Below are 17416 nucleotides of genomic sequence, written 5' to 3'. Positions count from 1 at the left end.
AAGAAATAGTAATGTTTCCAAACTTTTGACCTGTACTATATATATATGTGTGTGTGTGTGTGTGTGTGTGTATAAACATTTATAATGTTACAAATATTTCTATTTCAAATAAATGTTTTTTTTTTTTGGTGAGCATAAGAGACTTCTTTCAAAAACATGAAAAAATGATTATTACTATTCCAATTAATTATATAAACCCTGGTTTATTTTTGGACATAATCTTAAAATTGCTCCCAATAATATGGTCCATCACATTAAATGTGATATTATCTACTTTTCAGTTCTATTGAACGTTAGGCTATTAGGTCAGAAAGGCTTAAGTATTGAGGTAAAAGTGAGAGCCCCTCTTGTCGAATGAAACTCGAGAAGGCTGCGGCTCTCAAGTGTCTGTGACTGTGCAGGGATGAACATGACACAGCTCACGTCAGAAACCACAGACCATCAGCATTTAAGGTCTGATGTTCGGTCACCTTACATTACATTTATATTCTAATATAGACTACATTTGGACACATCGACCCTCCCTAAACCCTTTGTTTCTAATGTGATAAGACTCGAATCAATGAAACCATGGCAAAACAGAAAACATCCCACTATAAATAGCTTACAACTTTGTTAATCCTAAAGCTGTGACATGTGAACTGTGGTCTGAAGATGCTTTCCAGGAGCGAGATTTCCTGGGATATTTCCAGTTTTCTTTATCGTGTCTGTTATATGGGTCAGTGAGTCATAAAAGGCAATTCATACTAGAATGAAATAACATTTCTATGATGAATTTAATTTCTGAATAGAATATTCATGGTGTAATTAAAAAATAATAATAATTAAAGTCTCAACAAAGTCTCTTTTGTTCAAATAAATAAGCAATTGTTTTAAAATATCATTATTATTATTATTTAGGGGAATATTATTTTATGCAGGAATCCAATTTGATGTCAAAGTGGTCACACAAGACATTGAATATAAACAACTGTATAAAATTGTATGAACTTTATATATATATATATATATGTGTGTGTGTGTGTGTGTTTGTACAGACATTTTTTTTTTACTTTATAATATAATATATATATTATATAGAAATAAAAAGGTTTATACAATTTTGTACAATTAATTAACAACGCTATATAATATCATATCATAATATCCCGTTGTTAAACCATTCATAAAATAAAATAAAATAAAATAAAATAAAGGCAAATTAAATTAAATCAAGGGCCTTCAGCGCATAAATGCGGAAACACATTCTGAATGTAACGCAAAAATGCGCTGATGACGATGACACATGATCTGGTTACATTCATTCAGTGCACTGTACCTCTGCTTGAGGGCTTCCTTCTTCTTTCCTTTCTTCCCTGTTCCTTTCCTTAGAAAAACCTGCTAAAATTAATACAGCGGTTCCGGTATAACAATAGGATGTATGTAATAAATGCAGTGATCTTTATAAACTACACTAATCCTTGCAGTGTGTTGTCATCCTCGGGATTCTCTGCATGGTCAGGTGGAACAATTATGTCCAGGCAATTTCTGCAGGCATCGACAAATTAATCCATATCACCAGGGAAAACACATTTCAGCACTAGTGTATATTTTCAGAAGACACACAAAGCTTTTATACAAAACTGTACAGTTTAGGAAGTTAAAATAAATCGGGAAGAGCGTCGACGCGACTGAAGGAGAAAAGATGATGGATGGTAAATTCCTCCGCGAATGTGCCTAGAATTAAAAGCAGCGAGGTGTGAAGCTCGCCGCGGTGAGCAGTCATCAAAACGAATGGCGATGCGCCTTGTTGACGAAATAAAAGTCCCCTTCTGAGCGCTTTGTGACCATTTAAAATTGTATTATTAGAAACAATGAAATGTGTACTAGACTAGAGTGCACTTGCAAAAGATACTAATTTAAAACACTATTTACATTTTAATAAAATATTTTCTTTTTTCTTTTTGTGAGGCAACCTGCTAACAAAAGGGTATTTGAATACAAAATAAATCATTTCCAAGGTATCAAACGTTTCTTTCATTTTCTTCCACGTTTAGAGACAGTTTTAGTAAATTTGAGGACTTTAATTGCAATGCAGTTCTATGCAGAATGACAGTGGCATAAAAAGGATTTTTAATATCCTGTGGGTTGAAATTCAAAATAAAAGTCACGCAAAAACATTCCTAAAGTGATTCTTGAATGCATTTCCTGCACCAGGAGCCAAGCGCGGTGGGGGACAGTTTACAAAAATGTACCAAGGTAATACCATCGTTAATAAAGTTGTTATTGAACTTATGGTTAATATTGTGAAACATAATAAATTATATAATTCATTATTTTTTGACAGTGGTGGCTAGTAACAAAGTACCCCCAAAGTACCCCAGTTTTATTGTAACATTTTGGTGTTAATTATGTCTGATATGGTACCTTTTTTCTCATCACGCCTTTAAATTTAGAGCAAAAAGCACCGAACAATAATGTCCTGATTCAACATTGTGTTTTCTGAAATTCATGTAAGATGCATGCAGTATAATTAGGGTTGATTTAATAACCCCATACACTGCAGTGAACTGAATACGCCAGTTACCATCAGGACCCATGGCTTTATATTTTGTTAGATAGAAAGTTCAAAAGAGTATCTCAGGAGCTTGCGGTAAAACTGCCCACTTACTAAAACTAAATACATTTAAAGCACTAGTACATAATGAAGTATAAATGTTGTAAACAATGACAGTGTCACACATACAGTGACATTCTGTGAACATGCAGGAGCCATTTTCAAAACAAGGTACAGCAATACTTCATAATACTATTCATGCAGTGGGTAGTTTCCTGTCAAAATACATAATACACATATATATATATATATATATTCAAAAAAAATATATCAGAACACCATTTGTACATCTCTGGATTGTAGACATCAAGGTCAAAAAGTCACAGTGAAGGATTAACTGACCAGGAAACGGTTCATGTAGTATTTTCTCCCTCAACAGCAATTCAAGTGAAGCCTTAGGTTGTGATAACAATAAAAAAAAAAAGATCTTAATCCATTGCCGGTCACACAGAGGAGCTCAACTCGCCGATTCTAGTTAATCTGCACCTGAAACACATGTTGTGACCCATAATACTCGAGCGTCCCAGATCCGGATTACACAGTTATTTGAGTAATGCTGGTATTGTTTTCCAGCTTTGAGTTTAGATTATGGCCTGATAGTCATTCGGTCCATGTTTTTGCCACCTTGAGAATGCAGTCATATAAAATTTCATACAAAAGATCCATTTTTGGGTTGGTTGCCCAGACACAGCATCTTGTCGAGTGAAATTACAGAGGAACGCATCCTTCTGTTGGAATACCAACCGTGTTTATAAGGACGTTTCCATACAAACACTCTAAACGATCTGAGCTTTGTGGATAGTTGGGCTATGCGGCGAGAGGAAGTGTGTTGTGCTGGCCGGGAGCAGGATGTTATTGGGTTTTGACTTGGGCATTAGCGTGCCGTTAGTGCGCTCGAAATGACTGGATAGCGCCTCAGATATCTGAGAACTCGCCGTCTCGCTGCCGCCGTTCTCAAATCCATCAGGCTCCATTAGACCTCTGTGGACTCCTGAATCCGTAGGGCTAACAGAATTTTCCTCCTCCTCATCCGTAAGAGTCGGGTACATGGATACTAAGGGCGAATTATGCCCTCTGCTGCTTCCTCCTGACTGCGGCCTCCCCTCTGCTGGGAGAATGGCGCTGCCGTTCCTAGACCGGACAATTTCAACAGCCTGTTCCATTGAATAAGAAGAGGGATGGAGAGGAGGGAGAAGTTGGGTTTCCTGTATCGCATAAGTGTAAACGTGATTATGAGCATTTCACATGCACGATTATTTGATACAGCATATGTTAACTGTGTAAGCATTACTAAACCTTTGAGAGTTACTAAAGCTTTAAGTAGCACAGCATAAACAAGTTTTTTATTTTTATTTGCAATGTATTTGGGGTTAAACAGCAAAATATGGCACGTTATTGACTAATAAAAAAATGTGTTTTAATTAAAGTATTTGCATGGAATTCGGGGTAAAACAGTAGAAAAGGTGTCATAAAATTAGGGTACATTCTGATGTTCTGTTACTAATTTTAAAGAAATAAAGGCACAGATAAACTGATATCTAACATAATATTAACAAATCATGAAAGCGGCTAATTTTAACCATAGAACAAGTTTTTAATAATAAATGGTGGGTGGATATTAATACAGCTTTACAATTATCAATGTCATTTTCTCATTTCATTTCTTTTTTTTTTTTTTTTTTTTTCATTTTGGGGTTGAAAGAAACTCCAAATTCTCACCAAGCCTGCACGTACATGATTTTAAAAATACAGTAAAATTAGTAATACTGTGAAATATTACAATATATATTACAATTAAAAATAACTATATTTAAAAATTTTATATATAATTTATTCATGGCAATGCTGAGATTTCAGCAGACATTATTTTGTTTTTCAGTGTCACATGAACCATGACACTTCTTTCAAAAGAATAAAATAAAATGTGTCCTTGCTGGATATAAGTATTAATTTCTTTCAGAAAAAAAAAAAAAAAGATTAATCTCAAGCTTTTGAACAGTATAGTGTATGGGACATACACATTTCCCAATTACCACAAACCAACATTTACTCCCAAACTAGCAAGCACAGAATTATTAAATACCATTACTTAGCAAGTAACACGGCTAAAAAATGTTTTTGATCATTTAATTTAAGATAATTTCTTCTGATCTGAATGAATGCTATTTTCTTTAGGAAGGTTGTTCTTTTTCAACAAATCTAAGCTCTATTTGTGAAAGTGGAAATATAGATCAACCGCACAAACAGACTCATGAAACTTATCTCATACCTGTGACATGTTACTGTCCTGCTCATAAGACTCTATCATCAGCTGAACTTCTTTTTCAGTTCTGTCCATCAGTTTGTCTCGACCTCTTCTGGACGTGTTATAAATTGCAGGGCGACCAAGTGAATCCACCCCTCCCAGCGTGGACCGACTATCCCTGGAGCGAGGACGATCCTGTGAAAGTAAACGCTTTGGGTTTTTATGTGTATATATCATATCAAACAAGTACAGAATGTGACTGGAATATATAGTGTTTTTTGAAATGATGCATGAAAAGAGTGACAAACCAGTGAAGAGAGACTTGTGCGTATCGTCCCTTCAACTCTCAAAGGATTACTGTTGTCCTTTTAAAAGAAGACAGAGACAGTGAAATGAGAGCGAGGAAGATATAATATACTGCAATATACATACAGTAATTGTATACATACATGCTGTTGCCCGAAAAGCAAATTAGATACTTAAGCCATATGTAGAATAATAATAATAATAATAATAATTAAAAAAAAAAGTATAAATGTCATTACATTTGATAATGTTGATTATCAGGATAGTACAAGCAGTAAACAAATAAAACACTAAAATTGTCAAATAAAACATTTCATAAAAGGAAGATTATAAAGTTTGAAATGATAAAACCATATTTATTCAGTATATACTCATACATATCATTCACTACCATACCATCTGGGGTCAGAAAGATTTTTTTGTTTTTTTAAGTAATACTTTTAGTCAGACTGTAAAGACATTTGTAATGTTACAAGAAAATTCTATATCAAATAAATGCTGTTCTTTTGAACTTTATATTCATCAAAGAATCCTGAAAAAAGTATCACAGTTTCCACAAAAATATTAAGGAGCAAATCTATTTTCAATATTGATTATAATGAGAAATGTTTCTTTAGCAGCAAGCAAATTAGCATATTAGAATGATTTCTGAAGGATCATGTGACACTGAAGACTGAAGTAATGATGCTGAAAATTCAGATTTGCCATCAAGGAATAAATTACACTTACACTTAAAAAAACACATATTAAACTTCACAATATTACTGCTTTACTGCATTTTTTATCAAATAAATACAGCCTTGGTGAGCATAACATTTTAAAAATCCTACTGACCCCAGACCTTGCATTATCAATAAACATTTTTGATGTGTATATATGTATTTTTACCGAGTATCTGTTGTCCGTGCTTCCTGAGTGGACTCTCCTAATTGAGGCTTGTCTTGATAAAGTGCTGATTTCCTCCTTACAAAGAGAGCGAGACAGACACAGACTGAAGTACAGGTGTGCAGTACACAAATTCTCATAATCAGACCAGTCATGTAAATTATTCTATGTTCAGAAAGACACATTTACTTACTTTTTTGCGACTAGCTCTATAGCCAGTTGTTGATTTTTGCGCTTATAGTAGCGCTTTACTGAAATTATCACTATGATAAGAGTGAGAACAATCACTGCAGCAACACCAGCAATAATAATCATCATCACGTAGTTCACTGATGCGTTTCTCGGAGAAGACTCTGAAAGAAACATGCAACAAAACTTATGAACTGGTGTACATTCAATTACAACAGTCCTGTCATCATTTGTGTGAATGAGTCAGACTTTTCATGGTGCTTTTGTGTTTTTGTTCTTCTAGAGAATGCCTTTATGGAAAAGGTTGTACATTCTGCCTAACATCTCCTTTCACATTCCACAGATAGAAAAAAATATAATGCAGGTTTGGAACGACATGAGGGTGAGTAAATGGTGACAGAATCTTAATTTTTCTTTTAATTTGCTAGATTATGAGATATGCAGTTGCATATTAATTTCACTAGATGACAGCACTGTGCATTGCACTTTCATATGGGTGAAGGGTTTACAGTGGGATACACACACACCTGATATATTTATTAGAATCTCGGCTTTTCCTGATCCCACCTCATTGGTGGTGGTGCAGACATAAACTCCTTGATCTGTCAAGCTCAGGGGCCTGGAAAAGCGCAGCGTGCCTCCTTCCACAGTCACACCCTCTGGTAGAGCTTCATCTTTCCTGTGTGAACAATGAAATATGATGTAATCCCTCAATCAAAAACAGACATAATTGTAAACAACAATCTCTAGTCTAGCATTCTTCACATAACCAATGATTTATGCTTAATTATTTACAGAATATTGACTTGTCCTTGATACCAGAACATGATCCTTCAGAAATCATTCTAATATGTGACCCTGGAGCACAAATCATTCATAAGAAGCACGGGTATATTTGTAGGAATAGCCAACAATACATTGTATGGGTCGAAATTATTTTTTTTTTTAATGCCAAAAATCATTAGGATATTAAGTAAAGATCATGTTCCATGAAGATATTTTGTAAATTTCCTATCGTATATATATAAAAAAATAAATATATATATATATATATCAAAACATAATTTTTGATTAGTAATATGCATTGCTAAGGACTTCATTTTCACAACTTTAAAGGCGATTTTCTCAAATATTTCGATTTTTTTTTTTTGCACACTCATATTACAGATCTTCAAATAGTTGTATCTCAGCCAAATATTCTGCTATCCTAACAAATACATTACATCAATGGACAGACAATTAACAAAACTTACAAATTAACCATAAATCTCAATAAAAAAAAAAAAAAAAAAAATTCGACCCTTATGACTGGTTTTGTGGTCCACATATGATCCTTCTATCATTCCAATATGCTGGTTCGCATTTCTTATTATTATCAATGTTGAAAACAGTTGTGCTGCTTAATATTTTTGTGGAAACCATGATACTTTTTTTCAGGGTACTTTGAATAGAAATTTCAAAAGAACAGCATTTATTCGAAACAGAAATATTTCAGAACATTACAAATGTCTTTACTGTCACTTTTGACCGATAAAATGTATCCTTGTTGAATAAAAATATTAATTTTTCAAGTGTTACTGACGCCAAATTTTTCTAACTGTACTGTGAAAACAACTGAATCTATACTGAAGGAATCTGTACATAAAAATTAATTATTTCATGAATATCCCTGGTCTGTATTTCTTTTAGTTAACCAGTGATTTTATCACAAAACATTTTTTTTTTGTCCACAATACAGTCAGAATAGTATTGTTTTTTTGTTTTTTTTTTTAAAAACGATTTTTTTTGTGCAATGCTTTAAAGTAGTAGTTCTCAATTGGTTTTGCATCAAGATCCAGTTTTTCAAGTGACAGCTCAATAGAAACTCAGAATTGAATGTAGTCTAGGTAAGTGCTTTGTTTTGTTTACCTTGCATGGTGTTTAAGAATGATGGCTGTCAAGCAAGCTCCCTATGCTGGCACCTGCCAGATTTGTAGTTTTTAGTTCTACCAAGTGCATTTCACCCCATTTTAAAAGCTGACAAGCCTATTTATTTAGCTAAAACCACAAACAGGCCCACTCAGTGTTTCCGTAGACAATAAGAACTTTGTCCACAGCTTATACCAGGAACTATAAGTTACATGTTTTTCATACAGCACGGCGCAGTTTGCATGAGGACAGTGGTAAGACTCATCTGATGACACAGACAAGCACGCAGGCAAATTAACCTACTCATCTCCCCCTCACCAGCCATTTCTCATCCCCCCGCTCTTTCCCTCCGTGTGAAAATGCACTCTGTCTCTTTGCTGCACAAGTTGCAACACGACACCAGGCCACAGTTACTTCATTTACTTTGCAATCGCACCGAGCAGCCAGAGAACAGGTTTCCCCACTCGAGGCAGAGAGGAGGAGAAAACCAGAGAATGTTTGTCTCAGGAATTGCGTGATCATCTAAATGTCCATGTCTACACCCCCTTAGTCACTCGTACTGAAAAATGCTGAAAAATAGGCGTGTGATTGAGACTAATTATTGTTCACAAATGCAAAAAACAACTGTTGTGTATTTCAATGACCTCTCAGTGTCAGTATTACTATCTATCTGATAGAGTAGATTAAAAATTCACTCATGAATTTAGGCTACAAACCCTTCTTGGCCACACCTAGAGATTACTCTGGCATGCTGATAGATAAGCCAACCGAAACAGAATTAAACTGACAAGGCAGGCTTACAGGAAGATGAACAAACAAACAAATCGAGGGATGCAGGTAAACAGAGTTTTACCTCGTCCAGTTGAATCTCTGAGGTTCTGGATTTCCTTGACCGCTGCACTGCAGCGTGGCTCCTTGCATTTCAGCATACCAGTTGTCCTCATAGCCAGATATCAATGCATTCGGAGGGTCTGTATGTACCCAAAAAGATTTTACAATTAGGCACGTCTAATTCACTTTTCAGCCTCTTGTTTGAACTTGTGATGAACTTCCCGTTTGACCAATAAGTTCACCTGAGCCTTTTGTTGACCCATACAAACTCTAATATTGGCATTATGAGACATGCATATGTTTGAATTATTAAAATTTTGTGCAATTAAATTAAAGCCATATGACTTTCTTTCCTCTAGAACACAAAAGCAGATACATTGAAATGATGTACTGGTAGTTTTTTTTTTTTTCAATGCAGACATATAGAACGAGGAGTGGAACTTTCAAGCATTAAAAAATGACGTAAAAAGCACCATAAAATGGTGCGTATATAATTTTCCATTCTAGTAAGATGTTAACTGTTGCACTAGATCACTGAGTCAGTGAGTTGCAAACAGAAACAGATCTGTCCAATTTGTGAATGAATCATTCAGATTAATTCTGTAAACCGAATGAATGGATTCATTGAAAAGTTCAGACTCAAAAGCACATTCTCAGACATTGTTAGCTCTTTCATTATTACAGATGAAAAAGTTAAGGCTATTCTTTACACAAAACTATATGCCTTCAGACTTCAGACCAAAACTATTTGGTTTATGGTGTTTTTGCATCCTGTTTGAAGTTTGAAAGCTCCAGTTCTTATTCATTTTCAAGCGAATTGGGGGAAAACAACAAGAACAACAACCAGGATATTCTTGAGAATTTTCCCATTTGAGTTCCGCAGAAGTAGACACATCATATTGTTTTCTAAACACATGAAGGTGACTAAATAATGTCTTTGAATTTAAATTTTCCTACAATCAACCAAAGCACAGACATTATGACCACAGCAGTAGTGATGAATCAGAGAGAAACAATGTAGTCATAGTATCGATTAAGACAATAAACAGATGTCCACATGTCATAACACATCTGAGGGAAGTTACATACAGTATGTAGAAGAAACAACAGTTTAATCATATTCAGATTTCGCAAGCTGAGCAAACAGGAAAGGTGTTTTACATGTACATTGTAAAATTCACAGTTGTTTTCGTGATTTCTATAGATTTGAAATTCACAATCATTCCGAGTCATATCCAGGCAGTGACACATAAAACTTGTGGCGCAATAGTACATCAATCATACTGCAGTAAAGACAACATTAAAAATTTCTTCTGAAGAGAAAGCACATTGGCAGCTTGTGTTTAAAGCCTGGCAAGTGGTTTCACATCATGAGACATCAAAATAATTCTTAAGAAGTGCCTAAATGAATTGTAGAATAACTATAGCACTAACAATTCTTTACTCTATAAAAAGAACTCGCGGAAACTTGCAAAAAAAAAACGAAGCATGAACATGTTAGACTGCACCCCATAAACACAATCAAGCCTAGAACAAAAACAGTCAAAACCACCCCTTTAAGAAATGTCTGTAACACTACATTCTAAAAAATGCTTGGTTATTTTTTCAACCCAACCACAAGGTCGAGCCTGTTGGGTTGTTTTTTCCAGTGTAAGGTAGTTTTTGTGTTACCCAGACGGTCAATCTCACTGACAGCTGAGATTATACACCCCTCCCCCTCCTTCCGATGAAACAACCAGAGCACAAGCTTTTTGCATCGACTTTTAGAAGAAAGCGGTTCTCAGTGCCACCTAATTGGTGCACTTCTTCAGTCAAATACAGGTCTGTATATGTTTTATTTCATCTATGAAATCTTTACTGTGCTGTAAATTATTTTATTTTATGCAACACAACATACAGGGATGAGATATAACAAACTGATTTTATTCATTATAAAACTGAATTTCATGATGTTATAATATGTTCTCCAATCTCAGTACTGTTTTTTTTATGGGCAGCTTATGGAATCAGTCACAACATCTTTCAGCTACAAGGAAAGACGAGGCAGCGCTCTGAGGTTACTTTTAAATGTTACATTTTTGTCAATTTGTCTTATATTTTTGTCCATGGTTGTTCTTGCTTATTAATAAATGTTCAATTTTGATTATTACTGTTGCCTCTAGTTATTCTGGGTGTGATTTCTAATTTCCAACCCAGTCATTTTTAACAATAGTTAAATAAAACAATCCAGCATTTGGGTCAAAAATTTAACCCAACCCGATATAACCCAGCACATGTTCTGTCCAATAATTGGGTGGCCAAATAACCCAGAAATGGTTGTTTTTAACCCAGCATTTGTTTTTTATAATGTCCGAAATAAGAAAATATATTTTGAATAAGTGATAAATGATAATTAAGCATAATTAAGGACAAAATTCCTCCTCTCCCCAGTTTTAGTAGTGAAAAGGTAATTATAAAATTGATTTTTTAAAATTATATATTATTAAAAGACATTGCATTTTTAAAGAACTTTTATAAGTATAAATGAAAGTATTCATTGTACTGAATTCAATTAAGGCTAATTTGAACAGGTTGATTTTTATTAGGGTTACATTTTTTCTTTATAGTAATAAGAATTCAAGGGGAAAGGAATGTCACAATAATTATGACCCAGACACTTCTGATATATATTTATAATAAGTGTTAAGAGATCAGGACTCACAGTGTACTACAAGGTTATTGGAGATCCTCACTGGGCCTTTCTGCGATGGATGCCAGATCAGACAGTCCAGCTTCTGCCCGTTCATGTTACGGAGAGGGTGGAGAGAAAACTGGATGGAGGCCACTTCACCATCTGAGCTACGGTTCTGACTCTGACCCGCGAGCTCCGTGTCCCAGGAGAGGCCTGCCATCGGCTTAGCCACCGAACGGCATATAGCGGCCGGACGGAATGACTGGCCCTCAACCAGGACGAACGGCTGCAGGGACGTAATGGGTTTAGCTGTGAAATGAAATGACAAAAACATAATAAATGGCAAATAAAAACATGATATTTTACCAGTGTCTAATTTATGAAATTATCTAAAGTGACACTTCCATGTTTGCATTCCTGTTTCTAACAGTCTGCTTGAAAACAACCGTAAACGATACTTCTGAAGGATAAAGCAGCAGCTATTATATGATCTTGTAATCACAGCAACAATGAACACTGTCAGGTAAATACGTCCATCATCACTCCCATTGACGCAGACAATGTTTGTGTGTTATTCTGAGAACAATAATTGCATGCATCATAGCAGTGGCAGCCTTGTGGTTAACGGGTTTTCTCTGTACATGAATGGGATGCTGAATGAAATGACAATGGTAATGTTAAAAAAAAAAATAAAAAAAAATCAAAGGTTTACTATATCCTTGTCCTGTATCAATGAGGGTTTTATCGCTAACTGCTGCAGAGTCACTGTATATACACAAGACTCAAAAAAACTCTGCTAATTTTAACTCCAATCGATACGAAGCCCCTAAGGGGACATGGTGATGGAAAAAAATATATGATATGGAAGGAAAAATTACATTTTTCATTGTATTGCTTTTTGCATTGTCTCATAAAACATTTTTCATTCACTCTCAAAAAATTTTGTTTTTGCATTTCCACAAGAAACTTCACATTCACTTGCAAAAGCGATGAAATAATACTTTCATGATGAAGGTTTTGTGAGCGAACGCAAAGTTTCTTTTCGGAACACGAGAGTTAAGAGACTGATGGTTTCAAAGCAGTCTGTGCGCAGGTTTTAGCCAGTTTTCCTGTTTAAGTTGGCAGTTCTTGACCAAAATCAGATACAATCTCAGATAATCAAAAGTGGTTAATGGTGATCTTCCAAAGTGCTAAAAAAGTGCTAAAATATAAAAAATAAACAGTCACAAAGTTTTGTATGACAAAAGTTTGCTGTCCTCTGTTTGCCCATGTAGCTATGATTAATGTACTCACTCCACACTGTGACCAAAATCTCTGACTCAAAGTTTCCAGCGGGGAAGGTGGCGATTTTGCACATGTATTTGCCCTCATCTGCAGAGCGTGTGCCCATGAGAATCAGAGCAGAGTCTGCTATTGGGTCGCTGGTTGCGAATCGAGCACGCCCTCTGTATGCAGGGCTTTCTGCAAGAGAGAAACAGAATGAAATGTGACAGTAAGATTTGTTTTTTTGACCATTTTTGTGAAGCATTCAAAAAAAGAATGATGCAAACAACAAAACTTATCATCTCAAAGAAATGAAAATGAAGAAGAAATATTAAAGATTTTGCAGTAATGGCTCCTTTATGAAAAGCTATTTTTACAAAAGTGAACTGAAAAAAAAAACTTACTTAATGATTCTGTGTAAATGAATGCAAAATGAGTATAGAACCGAAAGCACAAGTACAGTACCAGATTCAAGTAATAGCCAAAAATCAGATTAAACCCTGCAGAACTGGTAACATTTTTGAAATGAGTGACTCAGAGCTGCCTATAGAGCCGGGATCTCCAACCCTGCTCCTGGGGAGCTACCATCCTGCAGACTTCAGTTCCAACCCTGCTCCAACACACCTGTCTGTAATTATCAAGTAGCCCTGTACACCTTGATTAGCCGGTTCAGGTGTGTTTGATTGGGGTTGGAGCTTCAATCTGCAGGACAATAGCTCTTCAGGAGCAGGGTTGGAGACCCCTGCTATAGAGGATATTGTTATAGCTAGACAAGTACATAGTGAAAAACATTAGTATAGGATTTAGTTTGAAACAATTCTCAATCAACAAATGTGATTAAGCTTCAAAATAATTACAGAGAAATGAAAAGTAAAACTAAAGTAAAGTAAAATGAAATAATATAACAATTACATTCTAAAAAATGTGTAACAGTTTAAGCTTTGATATCTGTGAAGTAAGTTAGTTTTACCTGTCTGGCCTTCACTGAAATGAGCAGTGATAATCTGTTCTTCACCTCCATTTGAGTTTTCTCGAATCCACATCACCTGCACCACCCTAATCTCACTGTTCGATGCATTGAATCGACAGGGTAAACGCGTTTCCTCCTCTGCCAAAGACTGCAGAGTCCAGGGGGACTCAGAGGGCTCTAGAAAATGTTCTTGTTTGCCACTTACACAGGCTGCTGAAAGACACAAAAAGAGAGATAATGGTTTTAATCAAAGAAAGTAAAAAGCCACTCAAGATGCTTTTTTAAAACGGTGGCAACAGCAATATGATCAAATAAAGAAATTCTATTGGATGAACTCCGTTGGAAGTTAGAAATCACATCTTTTGAATTCTATATTAATGTTGCAACTATAAACCATACAAATAATTGGTGGATAAGTAGTTACACTATGTAATATTTTACATTATGTATTATACTATACATGTAATTATTTCTTAAGTATAAACTCAGTTACCTTTATTAAGTGTTATTAAAGGTATAGTTTACCCCAAAATAAACATTTGCTGACAGTTTAGTCAGCCGTGGGCAATCCAAGATGTAGATGAGTCTGTTTGGTCATAGGAACAGATTTGGAGAAATTTAGCTTTACATCACTTGCTCACCAATGGATCCTCTGCAGTGAATGGGTGCCGTCAGAATGAGAGTCCAAACAGCTGATATATAATCCACAAGTAATTCACACGACTATAGTCCATCAATGAATGTCTTGTGAAGTGAAAAGCTGTGTGTTTCATCTAAATTCATCATTACAATGATTGAACATCAAACTGTTAGTTTCGGCTAAAATATGATTCCTATTCCCATAATATTACTTTCTTCAAAGAAGTCACCTCATCTGAATTAGGAGTGAAATATGCACAGACCAAGATTTGTTTACAAGCAAAAAGATTCCGAAACAGTTCTAAACAAATGTTGGTGGATTTTGATGAGGGGATTGACATTTTCCCTGAAGGAAGTGTTATTATGGACTTAATTTGGACCAGAAGTGACTGTTTAATGATGGATTTGTTTCTCAGAAACATTGTTTTGTGGACTGGAGTCGTGTGGATTATATATCAGCTCATTCTGATGGCACCCATTCACTGCAGAGGATCCATTGGTAAGCAAGTGATGTAAAGCTAAACGTCTCTGTTCCAATGAAGAAAAACTCATCAACATCTTGGGTGGCCTGAGGGTCAGCAGATTTAACTTTTAACATCTAAAACAACATCACCGAATTAGTCGTGCAATTGTAAAACTATGTAGAACTATTAAAACTTGTTACACTATTGCATATTATTATTTTTTATAATTTATAGTTCTGTTTTGCATTTAATGTTGGGAAAAACAGACACGGGAATAGATCTGGATAACAAAATAAAAGAAAGGAAGAGGGGTGAGAGACAAACAGGTGTCTGGAAGAGCGTTTGTGGACAAGAGTTAGATATGCTGCTCAACTCGTTATGTGTCTCAGGGCTAATTACTTTTGGGAGGCAGACGAGCATAAGCAAACATTCAAATACAAAGTGCATGCATGCAATGTTGAGTGAATATAAGCTATTATATAAGAATATAACTATTACATTTACTTTTAAATACAAATATTAAATAATATATATTTTATTAAATTATATAAATAAAATGCAATATGTAATTTGTAATTTCAAGCACAATTATAATATATTATAAAAAAATACATAAACACAAAAGTACAGACAACTGTTGCATACTTTAAGTTGATTAGACTCACATATGAATAAGAAATGTATTGTGTTTATTGTCATAAATTAACTGTACACTTAATGGGACTCTCTGTCTGTGTTAAACACATTTCAAGTGCTTTGGGGTCAGAGTTCAGGGCAGTGATTCGGCTATAATCCCCATAATTTTCTTGAGTTTCTGAGTCACTCTATCTCTAGCTTGAACTTTATGTCAGTAACCCAGATCCTTGACCATTAGGCCGCGGCAGTCAATCGTCCAGTTTGCAAAGACTACGAATTACATCAATGAACCGTATTGACAAGCCTCTTGGACATAAGCTTGATGACAAGATTTCTGGCATAGATGCTCTGTCACTGTGCCACACAACATGATTTATCACAATGTGACTAGTTCCTGAGTCAACATCCTTAAAGACTGCCATTTTGTTGCCTAACCCTACCCCTAAAATCAGGGGGCAAAAATGGAAATGATTGGTTTGACTAATATTTTTTTTATGAATATTGACAATTTTCTAATTAATATGTAATCGGTGCTTTAAGCTCCTTACAATGATTAAAACCTACAATAATGGTCATTAAAAACAATATCAGTCTCAAATCTCAAAATAACTTGACTGGATTGTTGTTCAAGGCCATAACCTTAAACCTGACCCTAAACTCTAATATCGGAGTAGGAATGATGTTCTAGGATGTTGCTACAGCAAAATGTCATAATGTATATAAATCACATTACATCATCTACTCAGACCCACTGACCCTTAACACACAACTTTATGAACAGCTCATACACTGCAGTAAAAACACTCAAAAATGTATGTAACGTTGACAACACCCTCAAATTCATCACACCCTTATTCCCACAACTTCATCAACCCATGAAACACTCCTTAAGACGCATAAGACTGTGTGTGTGCGTGAGCAGGGAGCGTCTGTCAAACTGAATCACACTCGCAGTTTGTCATCAGAACCAGTTCTTCCTGTAATATCAGACAACCGTAAACGTGTTGTGAAGCTCCTTTCCTAAACGTTAAACCCCAAATCCTGCAACACGTTTGAAAATGTTTCCAATTGCACTCGCAATGCATTTATGATACATAAAATAACGGCTCACCTGAGTTCAGGATGATCAACGCAGCAAGAATATATGAAACTGTCTTCATCGTCCACCAGTTCAGACTTTCAGCTGAGCCCAAGTTATCAGTTTGGTGATCTCAATGCGATGGTCATTATTAATATATGAAAACCGTGTGCATCTCAAGAGCTAGTTGTCTTCCAAATCAATCACAGATGGGAGATGTTGGAGAACAGGAGACTCCCATATATGAAGAGCAGGTGGTGGAGATCCAGCGCAGAAAAATCGGTCAGAATCAATATAGCTATCGATTAATTCATTTGAAGTACAAAAAAATGAAACAGAATGTTTATGGACTATATCCATTAACAAAAAGTGAACGTTTCTCCATGCGTAAATCCTCACGGGAGCGCACAAAAGTTTTACTCCAGTTAAAGGTGTTTTCGTCTTATTTTAAGATCTGCGACATGTTGGGAAAAACCTAAGTATTTCCATTATTCCTCCGACGCTCGGGTTGAAACTGCGTGAAAAAGCTCTTGAGAGAAGAACATTTCTCACAGACACCTGTTGGAAAAGGCAGCTCTGCATTGCGCAGCCGCGCACATGTTGTTACGCGCTCACTTTAACTCAACCTTCCAGTTTTTAATCCGGGTGTTTCTTCCCAATCTGATGATTCAATCTAGCTACTGGTTTAATATTCTGTAATTGCTTAATCGTTTGAGATCTTTAATGGTCGAGTTC

At 35.4% G+C, this 17416-nt stretch overlaps 2 protein-coding genes across 6 annotated transcripts in view; both read right to left on the bottom strand.

Moving 5' to 3' along the window:
- The window catches only part of LOC109065197 (coronin-1B-like), a 15331-nt gene extending 13621 nt beyond the window's left edge, over positions 1 to 1710 (bottom strand). Inside the window, exon 1 of the mRNA XM_042727104.1 lies at positions 1319 to 1710. The gene's annotated coding sequence lies outside the window, so the exon portion shown is untranslated. The remainder of the gene's footprint in view (positions 1 to 1318) is intronic.
- Positions 1341 to 17416, bottom strand: LOC109065194 (nectin-4-like). Of its 5 annotated transcripts, none has more exons than XM_019082199.2 (11): positions 16715 to 17416; positions 13865 to 14077; positions 12925 to 13092; positions 11662 to 11940; positions 8983 to 9100; positions 6749 to 6900; positions 6226 to 6385; positions 6036 to 6111; positions 5150 to 5206; positions 4866 to 5036; positions 1341 to 3750 (listed from the first exon to the last, which is right to left on the bottom strand). In XM_019082199.2, exons 1-11 carry the CDS (start codon positions 16761 to 16763, stop codon positions 3373 to 3375), a joined length of 1821 nt encoding a protein of 606 aa, XP_018937744.1. In that variant the 5' UTR covers positions 16764 to 17416; the 3' UTR covers positions 1341 to 3372. The 5 variants fall into 5 exon arrangements, with proteins under 5 accessions (XP_018937744.1, XP_018937743.1, XP_018937742.1 ...); XM_019082198.2 differs by having other exon boundaries at positions 1341 to 3801; positions 13865 to 14074; positions 16715 to 17410; XM_019082197.2 differs by having other exon boundaries at positions 1341 to 3801; positions 16715 to 17407.

Source organism: Cyprinus carpio, chromosome B7 (genome assembly GCF_018340385.1).
Source record: "Cyprinus carpio isolate SPL01 chromosome B7, ASM1834038v1, whole genome shotgun sequence".
Taxonomy (NCBI): Eukaryota; Metazoa; Chordata; class Actinopteri; order Cypriniformes; family Cyprinidae; genus Cyprinus; species Cyprinus carpio.
The sequence above is the reverse complement of the archived record's forward strand: the minus strand, read 5'-3'. Positions and strand labels throughout refer to the sequence as shown.

What these genes read in the sequence shown, in the direction of transcription:
- LOC109065194 (XM_019082197.2), bottom strand. Translation starts at nt 16,763, where the DNA reads ATGAAGACAGTTTCATATATTCTTGCTGCGTTGATCATCCTGAACTCA. An exon ending in CAATAACCTTGTAGTACACT is followed by an intron (nt 9,101 to 11,661) that starts GTGAGTCCTGAT and finishes GGGTACATACAG; the next exon opens with ACCCTCCGAATGCATTGATA. An exon ending in ATAGAGCTAGTCGCAAAAAA is followed by an intron (nt 6,112 to 6,225) that starts GTAAGTAAATGT and finishes CTCTCTTTGTAA; the next exon opens with GGAGGAAATCAGCACTTTAT.